Source organism: Leptinotarsa decemlineata, unplaced genomic scaffold (assembly GCF_025532065.1).
Source record: "Leptinotarsa decemlineata unplaced genomic scaffold, Ldec_3_MD MMD2_tig00003736_RagTag_RagTag, whole genome shotgun sequence".
NCBI lineage: Eukaryota > Metazoa > Arthropoda > Insecta > Coleoptera > Chrysomelidae > Leptinotarsa > Leptinotarsa decemlineata.
The window spans coordinates 43,707-61,365 of NW_027412593.1; the positions used below are offsets into that span (position 1 = coordinate 43,707).

At 35.3% G+C, this 17,659-nt stretch overlaps 1 protein-coding gene across 1 annotated transcript in view; it reads right to left on the minus strand.

Annotated features, from left to right (window-relative positions):
- Nucleotides 1-15,556, minus strand: part of LOC141483520 (E-selectin-like) — a gene marked incomplete at its 3' end in the record, with an annotated part of 56,588 nt that extends 41,032 nt beyond the window's left edge. The window contains exon 1 of the mRNA XM_074178197.1: nucleotides 15,385-15,556. Within this exon, the coding sequence (XP_074034298.1) occupies nucleotides 15,385-15,553 (169 nt within the window). The remainder of the gene's footprint in view (nucleotides 1-15,384) is intronic.
- Nucleotides 15,557-17,659: the final 2,103 nt, after the last annotated feature.

A 17,659-nucleotide genomic window follows, 5' to 3' on the forward strand; every position in this document is an offset into this window, starting at 1 on the left:
CAAATAACATTTCCCAAGATTTTTCAAATGAGAGTACTTTACTCCTGTCTCAAAATCAAATATTTGAAGGTCCTCGTATATTACGTGTGTTTTACAGTATTTTGTTAGTGCATGTATAGTTTTAGGGAATGCACAAACTTCCTTATGGTGCAGAATTTGGGGATGACACTGTATATTATAGCACTATTCTTGTTATCTAGCCTACAATTTTTAGATCGCCCTCAATATTGATATTCGAAAAGTAAGTCGAAAAAAAAAAGATACCAAACCGATTTATTCGTTAATTAAACGTATTAGGTACAAACTTATCAGATCAGAAAAAAAAGCTGTTTGAAAGTTCATTTTGAAGCATTATCATTTGGCAGAGATGTTAATACTTATGGGCAAAAATTAATGGAAATGGATCTGTTTAGCTTTCCGAATACGCCCGATATCTGAATTGAAAAATGGAATATAAAATATCTCTTTATAAAGTAATTATTAAAGTGCAGATGAATTTTATGCAATTGACCCAAAATCATATTATGGAGTTACTGGAGTTACTTTTCAGCGAATTTGAAAAATTAAAGCAAATTTGCATCAAAAATATAATTTGCTTGGAGCAATGTTTAGTATTCATTAGCTTATCGACTTGAATTGAACGGGGTATATTTTCCGGGGAGAATAATTTTTGGCAAAGTAATGTTTTGGCTTTCCACTTCTCCATCTTCATACAAAAAATGTGAGATTCTTCCAACATCCGATGTCCACCAATGAGGAAAACAGTTTTTTGCATTTAGAAACTTGAGTTTCTAATAACTTGACCATGCCACACAGTCCCCTACGGCTCTGAGGAATGATTTATTCTATACAGCCCCTACGACTCTGAAGAATGATTCTCCACAGCCCCCTACTACTGTGAGGAATATATCTGATAGACCAGAGCTTCGGAAAGGAAAACAGTGTTCCATGTAAGTGAAAGTTTACCACTTTTATTTACTATATTGTGTAGCAATCCTGTGAATGATATATGATTCAATTCCTTAATGAATGTTTGTAGTTTGGAATACAAACTGAATAGAGAAAAGTGTTTTTTGTATAATTTAGTGTTCATATAAAAGTAGTTGTTTCAAAAGTATTTTTCTTTCTTGTGATTTAATGTTTATATGAAAGTAGCTGTTTCGAGAGGGCTTTTTTATTCAATCTGTTATACATTTATTTGAAAAAGGAAAAATGTAAGGGCTTCAGTAAAGAGTGTTTTCTCCTCTTGCAGTGATAACAGCTTGATTTGAATAAGGTTTTGGATTGCATTCTGCGGAAGATTCACCCATTTTTGTACCACTATGTCGCATATCTCTCTAAAATTTTTGAGAGTCGGCACATGTCTCCGTAACCGTTTCTTAAGCTGATCCCAAACATGTTCATTGAGATTCAAATCCTGACTGTGAGCAGGCCAAACAAATCGTGTGAGATGAACCTCGTTAAGACACTGAGTAACGATACAAGCAGTATGGGGCCGTGCATTATCATGCATAAATATTGCGTCGTCTCCAAGAAAAGGCATATAGAACCTCCAATAGGTACTTATGTGCATTCAATGTGCCATTTTCAATGAAGACTAACTCCATGCGAGCGTCAAACGATATGCCTCTCCATGCCATAATTAATCTGCCACCAAATGGAAGTCGCTCGGCAATACATGCTTGGGCAGATCTCTCGTCTGGTTATATTATATTACCCCCCTACAGAGGAGATGGATGTTGAGCTTGCGACTCCAATTGACCGCCCTGTAAATTTAGATAAGGAGCGTGTCTACAGAGGAGGTGGATGTCGAGCTTACGACTCCAACTGACCTCCCTGTAAATTTGGATCAGGAGCGAGAGCTTCTCAACTCTCCAACTCCTGATCCAATAACTGAATCTAAAAAAAAAAGGTTTGGTGGTGGAGCCAGGAAACGACTGAGGCTTCTCCTCAAGGGTGGGGTACCTTATGAAACCGCCTTGCACCAAATTCTTGAGCGGCGTGCGCAGAATCTGTCTCAAGTGGAGGAGCAAACCCCCCATAAGCAGGTTAGCAAATGTTTGCGCTAAAGTGATGATTAACCAAAACCAGAGGCGAAAAAGCCCTGCACGGTTGAATCTAAGGCATCGTCAGGTGTAGCTGATGTGCAAAAACTCTCATATGGGAAGGTTGTCGCGGCTTGCGCTTTGACTATCCGACTACTTCATTAATGATGAAACAGCAGAGCATATACTTTGTGCCTGCCCCGCTGGGGACCAAATCAGGTTTTTTGAGTTCGGCAGAGTCGTACTCTTACCGTCTGACCTGAAAGATCACTCACCATACAAACTAATCGGCTTCGTCAAGAAGCTGGGTTTATTTGGTCGAGTGTGAAAAGGTGTGAGCCACAATTAACTCTTGCGGGTTGCGGTGAAGGGTCGAATATACCCATTCACTTTGGACTCAACCTAACCTAAATATCTCTCGTCTGGTCGTCTCCATAGTCGTACACGTCTATCTCGTGAGGCAGAGTGACGATTCATCCAATCTGTGTCCAAGCCAAGTGTTCTTGTGAAAAATTCAATCTTGCAATCCAGTGTTGACGGGAAGACGGCGGTCCAGTAGCTCTAGTTCGGAAAGATAATCCAGCAGCACGGAGTAGCCTCCTAACTATCCACTTATATTTACGTTTCTGACTTCTTGCAGATTACTTCGAAGGGGAACTGCCGTAACTGTTCGGTTTCTCAAAGCACTAGTTACGAGAAAACTCTCATCTCTAGCTGTTGCAGTCCTGCTTCGCCCTGAATCAGGCCTTGGAGTTAGCAGACAAAGGGCAATTGACAGATAAAACTTTAACAATGACTTAATTACTCTCTTCAAATCGTATTTTTGCAACTGCAAGCAGCGTGTCCAACTCAATTGCCTCAATCTGTCGAATATGTAGCTACATCTGGTGTACCACAAGGGTTAAATCTAGGACCCCTACTGTTCAATATGTTCATTAATGATATCGGAGATGTGATTAATGTCAATTTCATTTTATACGCAGATGCCTTGAAACTGAAACACAATATATAACATGTTCTAATGATTGCGAACGTCTGAATTTAAATCGTGTTGCTGCATTGTGTCGGGAGAATAATCTATCTCTCAAAATATCCAAATGTAATGCAATTTCTCACTTACTGAAAACCGAATCTGACATTACACAACTACGTCATAAACAATCAAGTTCTGTAGCGTCCTGACACACTCACTGATCTAGGTGTTACTTTTGATTCACTCCTCTCTTTCAATAAATATATTGACACTACTCTGACAGCTGCTTATCGCATGTATGGATTCTTAGTTAGAAATACAAACGACCTCGAAAAAGCTTCAACATTGAAATTACTTTATGTCACTTTTGTTCGATCTAGGCTGGAATATGCATCTGTTGTGTGGTCAAATAAATCAAGTAGAAGCCCTACAGAAGCGCTTAAAATACATGTCTTTCAAATTCGAAGACACGTATTCTACTGTAGGAATACCCTATTATGAATTGCTTGAAACTCAAAATTTTTGTAGTCTCAAGGTCATAAACAATATCATTACCAGCTCCCAATTGTTACATATGTTGATTTTTTGGGTTCCTAGACGGTTATCTAGGAATAGTGTCACCTTTTATATCAACACTCCACTAACAAATTTAATGAAAAAAATCCCCAATCTATAGAATGTGCGATACTTGTAATTCTGTTAGACTTGTCCTAGATATATTCAACCGCCAGATTATACAAATCAAAAGACATTTCTTAGCTAACTGACTAACTGACAGTTCTGTTTTTATTTTTTTTATTGATTCACAAATCAAATTATGTTATTACACATTTGTAAATGCCACTGTTTCTCCCTATCCTGTAATCGGGTTCATCCTGTAGAATAGTGTATGAAATAAATAAATGAATAATTGAAAGTTTTTTTAGGAATTCTGACAAGAGCCCGTTTTTTGTCTAACGCTTATCGCAGAAACAACAACTATGTTTTTGAAGCAATTCATTAATACAGTATGGTACATCCAAAATATTTTAAATGAAAAAATAAATTCACAAGATAACTTCAACTCATGAGGTAACACTAATTTTATGCCCGGTAGTGTATATAATGATCCCAATCTAGAAAAGATGATGAAATTTCGATTTCAGACTACATCCTACATTTTTCCGCAGTTTGTGGATGATTTATCATTTTGATTTAGGGCAGGCATTTGGCAGACGACTTGGAATTTTGAGGGAGGGTTCGTTACTTTTCGAACTTCGTCAAATCCGCCTCTGAGCGAAAGTTATAATTTCAATTAACTACCTTTCATTATTGTAGGTACATTACCGAACATCCATAGAACAATGAAAAGCAATGGAGTGTATCCGAGTGGTGCTTCATTCATGATCTGCCCCTCACTCATAAACCGTTTCAAATCTGATTTGGCATTCATCACACTCTGCGACGAGGTTATTTGATCGATATCTACAGTTTCTAAAAATGTATCAGTGCGAATGAACATTTCCATTGGGTTGGTTTCAAGGTTGTTTGGTTCATATGATATATTTGGTCACTTCCGTTTACGCTGATAAATATCACTTTTGAAACCTATAATGGATTAAAATCCGTATCTCCATAAAAAATATATTTTGAAAAATTGTCTTTTATTTTTGAAAAGCTACTTTTTTATGGAGTAATCCATCTTTTTTCAACCTCCTGTCCTACAGACCCCAGAGACCCTTTATAATAGGAGAGCCCAAGCGGGGATTTCGGGAATCTGCGCGGCAGATTAATATACAGGGGGATACCTTGTACCCGGTTAAGTACCTCCACCAAATATGAGCCTCATATATAAGGCCGCCAGTGAGGGTTAAAGGATCAGATTAGAAATTCTCGAGCGCGTCAGATTGAGGTAGGGTGAGCTAGTTAACTGCTAACAAGTGTATATTTCAGTAATCTGACAATTTGAGAGTGACGTAAAGAAAGGGAAGGGCAGCAAAGTTGTAAAAAAATAACGTCATTTCGACATTCTCGAGCGTAGCTAATTTTTTTTTATTTTGAAGGAAATAATTCAAGAATAACGAAAAATATATAATCTGACGATTTCCGCAAGTCGAAATAACAAATTTCGTCGATAAAGTGTAATGCGTGCAGCTGTGTGATACCTATATTTCCCTCTCCGAGTTTCTATTCTTCTATTGCCTATTCACTTTTCTCTATCTATTACTCTCTCACTCCGTCTCGACTCAGATTTTTGTTGCCATGCCGCCCTCACAGCTGTTCACAGAGACTCGTTCGTGATGAAGATGAAGATGATGATTAATTAATCGATTGATTGATATATGTAGCCATTACTACGTGGTAGAAAATCATAATAAAGAAAAGAGAAATTAAACCTTCTATGTTTTATACCACTAAACATAGAAAGTTTCATTTCTCTTTTCTTCATTGATTAATCAATTGATTATAAAAAATTTAATTTTTTGAGCATTTAAAAAAAATATTTTCTTATAAATACAAGTATTCTACTTGAAAATCTTATACTTATTCATTTGCATGCTATTTCCTGAGCTTTTCGATTAATTAAGTTTAATGAATTAAAAAAAAATATTGTTTTTGTCAGATTAAGCGAATCCCTCTAGATAATCGTCAGATTATGAGACAGCACGTCTACAACATAAAGATGAACCATATATATCTTAATCTGACGCGCTTGAGTATTTCAAAATGTCAATTTTTTTTGCGCATTATTATAATGACCGCGAGTTTGCGTCAGATCGAAATCGTCAGATTATTGAATGGAAGCTTTTTTTTGTTGCACTCAACACCCCCTTAAGAAATCTGACGTGCTCGATTGAATTTTTTTTCTTCTCACCTTTAACCCTTACGTACAACCACCCATATCATGCAAACGATCAGATTAACATACCAACATTATTGAAAATACGTAGGGCATTGATGCTATCAATATCTGACGCGCTCGAGTATGTCCATGCAACAGTATTTTTTACATATTTAAAAATGTATTGCCGCTTTCCCCACCGATGAAAAGGTATATATTATATAACATTTTTTTCTTCTTATCATCTAAGCTTTGCAACCTAATATGTCTCAATGACGATCGAGTAAATCCCCATTTTGCAACGTGGGCTCCCCTGCTGTTAGCAACACCCGGACATACAAGAGTCCTTGTAGCTGCGGGTCGTTCTAGTAATCCAGTAACTTTTTCGCCTGAAAGTATGGGGCAGTATACATCAAATCCGGTAGTTCTGATTTTTTGCAGACTTGTTTGTGATGTTGGCTTAATGAATAATCCAAGTTTGTGACCTCAAGCGCCGAAAGCAACTTTGTCAAAAACCGAAAAAACAGCGAAAAATCGGGCTTTTTCTCTAATTTTGACGATAATAACCCTAAAGGACTAGTTTTTAAAAATCCGGTCGTTCTGATTTCTTGCAGACTTATTTGTGATGTTGGCCTAATGAATAATGCAATTTGTGACCTCTGTTTTTGACTAGCCGGCTGCCCATAACGTGAGTGCCATTTGAACTCAAATCTACAGAATGTCTGATCTCAGTCCCAGTCTGGGTTTGTGTTTTATATGTAAGGAGACTTTAAGTGAAGGTCAAGTGCGCCTAGTGAAGGAAAGAGGTGTAAAAACCCTTTTTGCGTCGAGTATTTCCCTTAAGAACATAGAAAATCAGCGTTTATTGAAGGGCGTAAATGAGATATATGTGCACAGTGCTTGTCAGATAAAATACAACAATCCGAAGTTGATCAAAGCAGATGTTAGCAGTGGAAAATCATATATTACGCCATCAAGGGCCACGAGATCAGTTTCTGAGCAGTTCAATTTCAGAGAACACTGTTGTCTATGTGGAGACAAAATAACTGGAGAGTTCTTTGTGACAGAAAGGAAGAAGAAGCCAGAAAAACGGAACATTACTGCGGAAAAGTTGTCTCTCAATACAACCATCTTGAAAGCAGCTGAGAAACGTGGTGATGAATTGACTCGTAAAATGAAAGAGCGTATATTTGCGAAGACAGATTTGGTAGCCCTTGATGATAGATATCATAGGTTTTGCCAAACAAAGCTCTACCAGGCACCACCAACAGGAAAGTCCAGGGAAAATCGTCAGCATCCCACAGTTGATAAGGCCATGAAAAAGATTTATTCATTTCTGGAAGAGAACGTTGAGGAGTGTCAATTCTCTCTAGATGAACTCATGGACCAGATAGAAGGAGAACGACCTCAACTACGAACAGTCAAAACTCGCTTGTTTGCAAAGTATGGGGAGGACAGTTTGATCGTTGAGAGACCCTTCAAACACACGACTGTTTGTTTTAAAAGCACAGGTTATAAAATTCTCAGCAGTACATGGTATGACATTAGAAGCTCAGATCCTCAAGCAGAAAGACTACGCGTGATGAAAGCAGCTGCTGAAGTCATATCAGTCGCAAGTGTATGACGATTCCTATAGAAAGAAGTGCGTTGCTATGACACATTTAATAATATCGGCAGTCAGGCCTCGCTCGTTTATTTCTTGTTTACTGCATGGGATTGGTGCATTCTTGTATTCGTAGCTCAATAAATAATAGACAAAATCAAAGATGGAATTGTTTTATTTCAAAACTGACTTTTATTTTTGAATCATGTGTTCCATCACATAAATAAGAATTTATCAATTCTTCTACATTTCACTCCTTACTCTTTGAGTTGTTTATTTCAATGTCTTCCTAGTTCATTCTTCTCAAACATCAACGTTCACACTTCTCATTTTATTTTTTAACATCCATTCATAAAAAGCTTCGATGGTATAATCAGGCTCAAAATTGAATTAATCAGAAAGACAGAATTGCAAAAAATTGCGAAGTTCGAAAAAAAAATTATAAACTTTGAAAGGCTTGATCCGGAAACTACTAGGTCTACAGAGACAGTTCTAGTATCATATTGTAGCAAATTTAGTCTACTTCAAAAACTTTCAAAGCAAGTTTTTTCAAAAACTAGTCCTTCAGGATTTTAATCGTCAAAATTTGAAAACATCATAAACAAGTCTGCAAAGAATCAGAACTACTGGATTTAACGCATGCTATGATGTATAAAGTTACAGGACAATAGATTGGAACCAGGAAAAAGTGGAGGTAACCGTATCTCTGAACACAGTGATACGCATCGTGGGGGAGCCCACGATGCGAAATGGGGATTTACTCGAGCGTCATAAAGACATATCAGGTTGCAAAGCTTAGATGATAAGAAGAAAAAAAAAGTTTTACATATAATATATACCTTTTCATCGGTGGGTGAAGCGGCAATAGATTTTTAAATATGTAAAAAAAATACTGTTGCATGGACATACTCAAGCGCGTCAGATATTGATAGCATCAATGTCCTACTTTTTTAATAATGATCGTATGTTAATCTGATCGTTTGCATGATGCGGGTGGTTGTATGCAAGGGTTTGAAGAGAAAAGAAAAAAATTTAATCGAGCGCGTCAGATTTTCTAAGGGGATGTTGAGTGCACCAAAAAAAAGCTCTCATTCAATAATCTGACGATTTCGATCTGACGCAAACTCGCGACAATTATTATAATGTGCAAAAAAAGTTCACCATCAACAGAAACATTTGATTTTTTGTAATCAATTGATTAATTAATCATCATCTTCATCATGAACGAGTCTCTGTGATCAGCTGTGATGGCGTCATGACAACAGACTTCAGAGACGGGGACGGAGTGAGAGAGTAATAGATAGAGAAAAAGTGGAAGAGGAATAGAAACGCGGAGAGGGAAATATAGGTATCACACAGCTGCACGCATTGAACTTTATCGACGAATTTTTGTTATTTTGGGTTGCGGACATCATCAGATTATATATTTTTCGTTACCCTTGAAATATTTCCTTCAAAATAAAAAAAATTAGCTACGCTCGAGAATGTCGAAATGACGTTATTTTTTTACAACTTTGCTGCCCTTTCCTTTCTTTACGTCACTCTCAAATTGTCAGATTACTGGAATATACACTTTTCAGCATGTAATTAACTCACCCTACCTTAATCTGACGCGCTCGAAAATTTCTGATGATCAATTTTTTTTTACTAATCTGATTCTTAATCCTTCATGGGTGTCAGTCACATCATCTCATTCTAAGATGCACTTAAAGGTACATAAACAAGGTCAGGTAATCCAATCGAGAGAAACCAATCCAGAATCCAGACCCACTATAGTCTATTTCAAAAGAGTGTAGAGTAATAAATCATGAAGTGTCATAAAATTTGCCTGAATTTCGTTGTCGTCCATGGGCGTAGGCAAATCTTAGGATTATTAAACTTAATAATTAAAGTAAATTAAAAATTACAGACATAGATAATAATAAAAGGCCATTTTGGGAAGTAATTTGGTCTAAAACTAAGTACCTACATGTATTTAGGTAAGTAAAATTTCTTAAAAAAAGATTAAGATTAATTTTAGTGGTTCTTGTAAACTTATTTAATATGCAATTTAGGTTCATATACTTGAGCATGATTTCTCAAAAAAGGGTTAACACTTAGTTCCGAGGTGCCATGTCATTATAATAATCCCTTTTTGACCCTGCCCACCAATCATGCAATACCTATTAAACCCAGGTAATTAAGAAAAAGAGTTTAAATATATTGTGATGGTGTCTTAAACATTCGAGTTATAATAGTAATTGTTACTACACCAATTAAACGTACAGTATATTGTGATATAAAAATAGTGAAAAAGTTATAAAATGGGGACATTTACTCCAAAGAAAAGAAGTGTAAAAAATTCTCCGCTATCTGTTTGCGAAAAAGTTATAATTTTAAATGTATATGATTGCATAAAACACGATCACCCTAGTTTGTCTGTGCAAGAAAGTGTTGAGCGATGTGCCCGAATGACTGGAATTGGACAGTCCACGATTTTTAAATTATTGCGAGAAAGAAAGATATCAGGCCAGGTAAGTCCATGCAAGAGAAAATCAGGAAGACCAATAAAAATCTTAGATGAAGACACCAAATGTGACATTCGAAGAAAAGTTCATTCGTTTTATTTTAAAAAGGAAATACCCACTCTTGAAAAAATATTTATCGAGATAAGCCAAGATAACGATATTCCTTTGATATCCAGAAAACTTTTATGGAAAACTTTAAAAAGTATGAATTTTGCCTGGGAAAAGCACAATCGAAAGGCACTATTGCTGGAGACGAAAATATTTGACAACTATAAAGCAGTACCGCAGAGAGCAAAAGAAATTTTTTTATCTTGATGAGACGTGGATAAACGAAGGTTATATAGTCAAAAAATGTGGCAAGATAAAAATATAACAAGTTCTCGCCAAGCTTTCATAGAACGCCTTTCGACGGGTATTAAAGTGCCTTCGGGAAAAGGGAAGAGGCTTATAATTGCTCACATTGGAAGCGAAGACGGATTTTTAAAAGAAGGTTTGTTAAGCTTTGAGTCGTGCCGGACGGGAGATTATCATGAGGACATGAATTCGGATGTCTTCGAAGACTACTTCGGGGAAATGTTAAAATTTCTTTCAGCTGATTCGGTCGTGGTTATGGATAATGCAAGCTACCATTCAAGGCGCTTAGAGAAGGTACCAACTTCAGCTTGGAGAAAGCAAGAAATTATTAACTGGCTGTCAAATAAAGGTATTCAGTTTGAGACGAATTCAGTAAAGAAGGAACTACTAGCCATAGTAAAACAACATAAATCTCGCTTCATGAAATATGCCGTAGAAGATGTAGCAGAAAAGTATAAAGTAACTGTGCTGCGCCTACCGCCATATCATTGCGAATTAAATCCTATAGAACTTATATGGGCACAAGTTAAAGGATATGTTGCAAGGCACAATACCACATTTAAAATGAAAGATGTCAAGGTATTGTTTGATCAAGCCATTATGGAAATCACATCAGAAAACTGGCAAAAAGCAATCCAGCATGTTTTAAAAGAGGAAGATAAAATGTGGAACTGGACAACTTGGTCGATCAGGTGGTTGACCCTATAATTATAACACCAGGGGATGATGACAGTTCTTCGGATGAAGACTATACTGATGTAGAATAATTTAATTGAATTGTAAAAATACTGTAGCAGGATAAGCAATCTGGACAGAGACCAGTGTATCAGTGACAGTGACACTTTTGCTTAGGTTAGGGTTTAGAATTAAGGGTAGTCTGAATAATTATTTTCTCGGAAGGTTCTCGAAAATTGTACCTAGTAATCTCTAGAACATTCAATTAGGGTATAAATAGAGTGTTGTTAAACGTTAAGGGAAGTTCACAGTTTTAGTATTGTTCAAGTGTCAAATTGTAATAACGTATCCAGTAAAGTTCTTGTCGTTTTTGTGAATAAATTGATTTAAAGTCCCCACAAGTGTTCAATACGTAAAGTTAGTTCGTGTGTGTTTGTGAGTATTTCCCGATTTCGGTTCGTATATTTTATTGTTACATTTTATATTTTTAATAACACTGTTCTGCTGTATTAAATTTTTATTTCCTTAATATAATTTTTATGAATGCATATTCTTTTGGCAATTATCCCACTAGCGCGCCTCTGGCTCAGTATTTATCCGTCGATAACAATGGACAAATCCCTTAAAACAGGGTGATACCTACCTGCTCTTTATGAAACGACATAATTTGCAATGCGGACTAGGGAAGTGACAGAATTTATTGACGGATCACCCTGTAGCGCTTTTGAATACTTAATGAGATTTTATTACTCTACACTCTTTTGAAATAGACTATAATAATGATATAAAACCAAAATCCAATAGCATCATCGTAGTTAATGCGATGGTAACGAAGGAACAACTGGATCACCAACTTGGACACTGCGACCGTTACCACATCGCCTTTGATAAAGACTACCACAGTAGTAGACGAAACGTCAGACATGAAAACCTGCAGACCATGGCCAAAAAAACCAGAAAATATTTTTACACAGTTATCCCCGAACGTGAAAATTTACATTCTTTGATCAAAAGCATGTCATGCTAATTTGATAATTCACGGAGGTACTCGTCGTAGTTTGGGAAATATGAATATTTAATTTTCTTTTATATAAAATTCATTTTCTCATATATAATTCTTTTTCTTATATATAAAATTCGAGAAAATTTGTTTCGAACTAGGAACAACAGTATTTGAGTATTTATCCTGTAAATACGAAGTCTGATGCCTCACACAAAATATAACGGGAGTATTCATAGCAATTCAATATAGTTTTGAACCATATCAATTCAGTAGATGACGACACAGAACACGAATCAAAACCCAAAAATCAGTTTAGCATATTCCTGTCTGTGAAAACCTTATATTTAAACATCAAACCTTTACGGGAGAAGAGATCAATCAAGAAGAACTCAGGAAAAAATCAACAATACTTATATAGTAGGAAGCATATCGTGTATGGAAAGTCTACTTCCGAAAATGTAACAAACATTATTTTACATAGTAGGGAGCGGGTCGAGTAGGTCGGTTGACTTGCGAAAACTTAACAAAAATCGCCAGTAGATGACAAATGAGACTCCCCAAATCAGTTCAGCATATTCCTATCCTAGAGAACTTCAAATTTAACAAAGTATTAACCAAGTATTTTGTGGGGTTGCAGTCAGATTGGTAGAGCTGTTACAATCTGACTGCAACCCCACAAAATACTTTGATTTACATTAAAGCCAGCCACGAATTCTTCTCGGTCAAAAAATCAAAACTCTTGCTCTACTTGTCAAGCTTTCACTTCTGATGGGAAGCTTTCAGGGCCCAATATGAGTATTCCAACAGAGACTTTCATCAATGTATATTCCTGAAAAAATTTGACCATTTAAGAAAATTTGTTGTTGTAAGCCAAATTCTCTGTTTCTGTCGGTTCTGTCAAAAACTATTTTTTCGTTGACCAGCTGCCGCCCCCGTACGAACGACAACTCTCAAAAGGCGAAACTTGTGCGAGCCAAGGATTAACGAGACCTTACCTTTCAACGTACGATTTCTAGCACGATAAAAGGTGAAACATTACATTACAGTAATCTGTATCAAATTGATGAAGATATGATATTGTTGCAATCTTTTCTACATAACATTTCATTGCTAGTTTCTAATATTCCTGCAGAGGTAAGAGGACTTTTAATAATCTGTTTGACGTGAATCGGGCTTATCAGAATGTAATCGATAGGTCAATAATAATCATGACTCCGTAGGCGGATCAAAAAGAATTCCCCGACATATGGTCATGCTCGATGGCATTTGAAAAATGAATATTTATGTAATTCAAGGTTGTTTTTGTTAAGATACACCTCAAGAGAAATGTGGTCTGAAGTTTTATGAAAAAAACATATCCATAAAAACGATATAGAAAGTTGAACTACCTTGGTCTTCTCTTCGAATTTAAAATTATCCGATTTCTAATCAATATTCTGAATTATTTTCATAATGAATATATTGAATTATGTATGTTTCACTGATATTTTGTGGCAGTAAGAATAAGCCGAGAATCCAATGAACTGTATAAAGTCTCCCAGAGAAAAATTAATTGTATTGCAATAATTACAGGAGTCTTTGATATGTCAGTTTAGTCTTGTATTATGTTTGAGAATGGAGAAAAATAAAGTAAAGTTAATCTAAAACATATATACGTTTTGTGTAAAAATCCATTATGCCAAAAATTGAATTTTTTGCATTAGTGCAAAAAGTAATTTACACAATACAAAATAATTTATGCACTGTTTTGCCTACAAATCGAATATGAACCGTCTTGAAATTATGTAGCCCGAAACCTAATATTCAAGCTCCAAAATCAATACATTATAGGTTTTCCTGTCAATGTATTTCATGCAAGTTAGAAATGGTCACCTTCAATATAATTCCGCAATCACAGCTGTAAGACTGTATTGAGTTGACAGTTTACAATTACAATATTTTGTTGTGGAGCTGATATAATTGAAACAGTGAATAGAGCTCACACAGATTTACTGATTAATCTAAAAAATTATACGAAACTTGTTATGTACTGTTTATAAACAGGTGTGAACACACGTTTATTAAGAATATATTGAGAAAGTTCTCCTAGCCTATTTACAAGAAAAATCAGAATTATTCAAGTCCAAATGTTTATAGGAAAATTCTAGATAATGAAAAATTGAAAAACTTCCTAGCGAAGTACTTTTTATTATAAACTTAATTTTTGAGAAGAAATCGAAACAAACTGATTTTTCGTTTTAATTTTTCCCCTCGCAAAAACAATTCAATTCACATGATAATTTACGGCATACTATTTTTTAATGCTTTATTAGCAAGTATTTTTGAAACCTCAAAATATTTACAGTTTTTCAAGGAAACAAAATGTTTCACAAATATTTCCTTGGTTTCCATTTCTATTTCAAAACTCTTCTCGGTTTTATTGTAGCTGTTGAAATGTACTTTGAAAGAGTCTATACTTGTTTATAGTTTATTTTCCATCGATTCACTAAAAATTGAGAAAACTGAACAACAGACTTTTCAGATAACGATTTAGCTTAATTTTCTCTGTCACTGTTCACAGAAAAAGAAAGAATAAGTGTAGTTTGAGGCAACCGCTTTCATTTAGTGGATGATGAAAAAATAGATAATTTTATAAACGGGCCTTTTTTGCTTGCGGCTGGCGTTTTCTTTGGAATATTCAAACTTCTTCTTATTGCATATCTAGAATATAAAACGAACCAACATACAAAATTTAAGCCTCTGAAAATATAGCAGTACGGAGAAAAAGTGATGAAAAGGTAACTTTATTTTATGAACGCTTTTTTTCCGCGGGCTGGCGCCCCACTTGAAATATTTGAAATTCCTTCCTTATTGAACATCTGTAACATAAAACGAACCCACATATAAAATTTCAGTGTCCGAAAATATAGCGGTACAGAGAAACAGTGATGAAAAGGTAATTTTCATATGTAAACGCTCTCTTTCATCCCAAAGGGGGCGCTCCATTCGGAATATTTGAAAATCCTTCCTTAGTGCGCATTAAGAGCTAAGAAGCCCCTTTATACCAAATTTTAGCTTCCTAGGACTCAGCAGTACGTACGTACGGTACGTGAGACAGAGATGAATGAGTGAGAGTTAAGTAAGTGACTTTCCCATTTATAAGTATAAATTTGTTACTTTCTTGATACTGTTCAGTCTTTATTGATTATGAACGAATTTTATTTTTTCTTGGTAACTAAATGGTTAATTATTAATTTAAATACTAACACGGAATAGCATTCTATATTTTCTGGGTATCAATGTGGTCTGTCAAAATTGTGTATATCAATTGTCACTGGAGTAGAATAGTCTCTTAGAAATACAACAATAACATGATACATTGAAAAGTGTTGTTTTAACATAAATGAGATAAATAATTTTTTACCACAAAATGGAAGTTCACCAATCCACTGTCCGGAAGGGGAGCAGGTAGTATTTGTGTTACCGAATGTTTCGTATCCTTCGTCGCACTGATATGTCGCCACGGTGCCTGTGCTAAACTTGGGGAACTTAACGTTACTCTGCTGTTTAGAAGTACTGTCGGATGTCCACATTTTATATCTGAAAAGAAGAAAAAATACGGCTGAAAAATGATCGATTTAGGATGCCATGCAAAGATTGTGGAAGTACCTATATAGGTCAGTCCAAACAATACCTACAAACATAGATACAAGTACACAAATTTCTAAAACTGACTCAACAGCCTTGTCCAAAATGAACATAAATTCGACTTTGACAAGGTTGAAAGTTTGATCAAGGAAAGAAATACAAAAGTTAGAAATTTCTTTGAGATGATCCACATAAAAAATATCCTAATAGTATTAATAATAGAAGCGATATCTAGAACCTCAATCAAGTCTATAATAACTTACTAAAATAAAACTGACTTTTACATCTACTCATGGAAATTACAAAAAGGTAACTAGAGCTCACATACTATAATCGAAACGGTCGAACATTCCAATAAATTTGAAAAATAGGGGAAAAAATATAACAGATAGAACAAATTCGACACCAACAATCTCGTTCATACATTCAACCACTATCATTTTAAACGAGTAAATGAAATAAGTACAAAATAGTAATCTTGTTCAATTATTGTGTAAGTAAAAATTATAAATGTTTCCTTCACATTGATTTCTAGTCATTCCAATATTGATTTCAATTTAAGAGCCACCGGTAGATAGATGTTTCAGCTTATAGGCGTCATCAGTACGGACAGACAAAATGTGAATAACCCAGAAAAGCAATTGATAAAAATAACTGCGTAAACGCAAGCGAGACATAAGTGGAACCAACTATTGGTGTGACACCCAGTCAACTTGCCATGTTTTAATGTCAGTGTTGGTGGTATATAAATATTTTTAACTGGTAACCCAGTATTTTCAACTGGCTTTTTAAATGTGTATTAAATTTTGAATCAGCCATACAGCACACTTGTAGTTTCCTGAATACTGATGAAAAAGGCAATTTTATTGCGTATATTATAAAGAGGGTCATGAATAAGTCAAAATAATGCAATAATGTATTTATCGATCTGTCAGAAGACCTGTCAGATTTGACGAAAGTGTATTCAGTTTTGTGTTGGTTTTTCGTAAAATTAAAAAAATGGTTCAATTTCAAATGCAGAAAAGTGGATGTGAAATATGTTTATGGCGAAGCAAGAAGGGATTCAAAAGAAGCAGTGAGAATATACGCTAATCGGTTGTCCTGACAGAAAATTACCGTCAGACTTCACATTCGCTGCTTAGCCAAATCTTTGGCACGAAATGGATGTTTTAATGAACGGAAGTGAAAAAAAAAAACAAAAACGGCCACTGATGAGAATAACAGTGTTGCAGTGCTAGGTCAAATGGTGTTGGAACCATATATTTCTAAAAAGACAAGTTGCAATGCATTGTAATATTTCGAAATCGTCAATATAACGTATTTTGTCAAAAAACAAATTCCATCCATACAAAATAATTTGGTTCAAGGAGTACATCCAGGTAATAATCTTCATGTTTCTTTTTTAATAACTAAAATATATTCCCATATTCAAGAGATGCTGATAGAAGATTGAACTTCATTGCATGGTTGTCCAGCCGTATTCATGATGATGATCAGTTTCTGAAAAAAATATTATGGAGTGATGAAAGCCGTTTCCATAACAACGGTATAATAAACAAACATAAATGTCACTATTGGTCTGACGTGAACCCTCATTGGGTGCAAGAAACGAGATTTCAATCTGTGTGGGGATTAATGTTTGGTGCGGAATCATTGATGGTTATTTGATTTTTTCGAAGGAATTCTCAATTGGGAAAGGTACTTAGTTTTTCTACAACATGTTTTGCCGAATCTCTGGAGACTTTACGAATACAAACTCGACTGAATATGTGGTTTCAACAAGATGGGGCATCTGCACATAATAATAGAATAGTTACCGAATATTTGGATGATACTTTAATGAGAAATGGATTGGAAATAAGGGTCCAATACAATACCAGCTCGAAGTCCAGAATTACTCCAATAGATTTGTTTTTGTGGTGATATATCAAAGACTTAGTTTATATGCGATATTCACAAATGTAGAGGATTCGAAAAATAGTATAAAAAATGTTTGTGCTTCCATAACGCGAGAGACGCTTTTAGCTGTCACGGGAGTTACTAAAAAGATG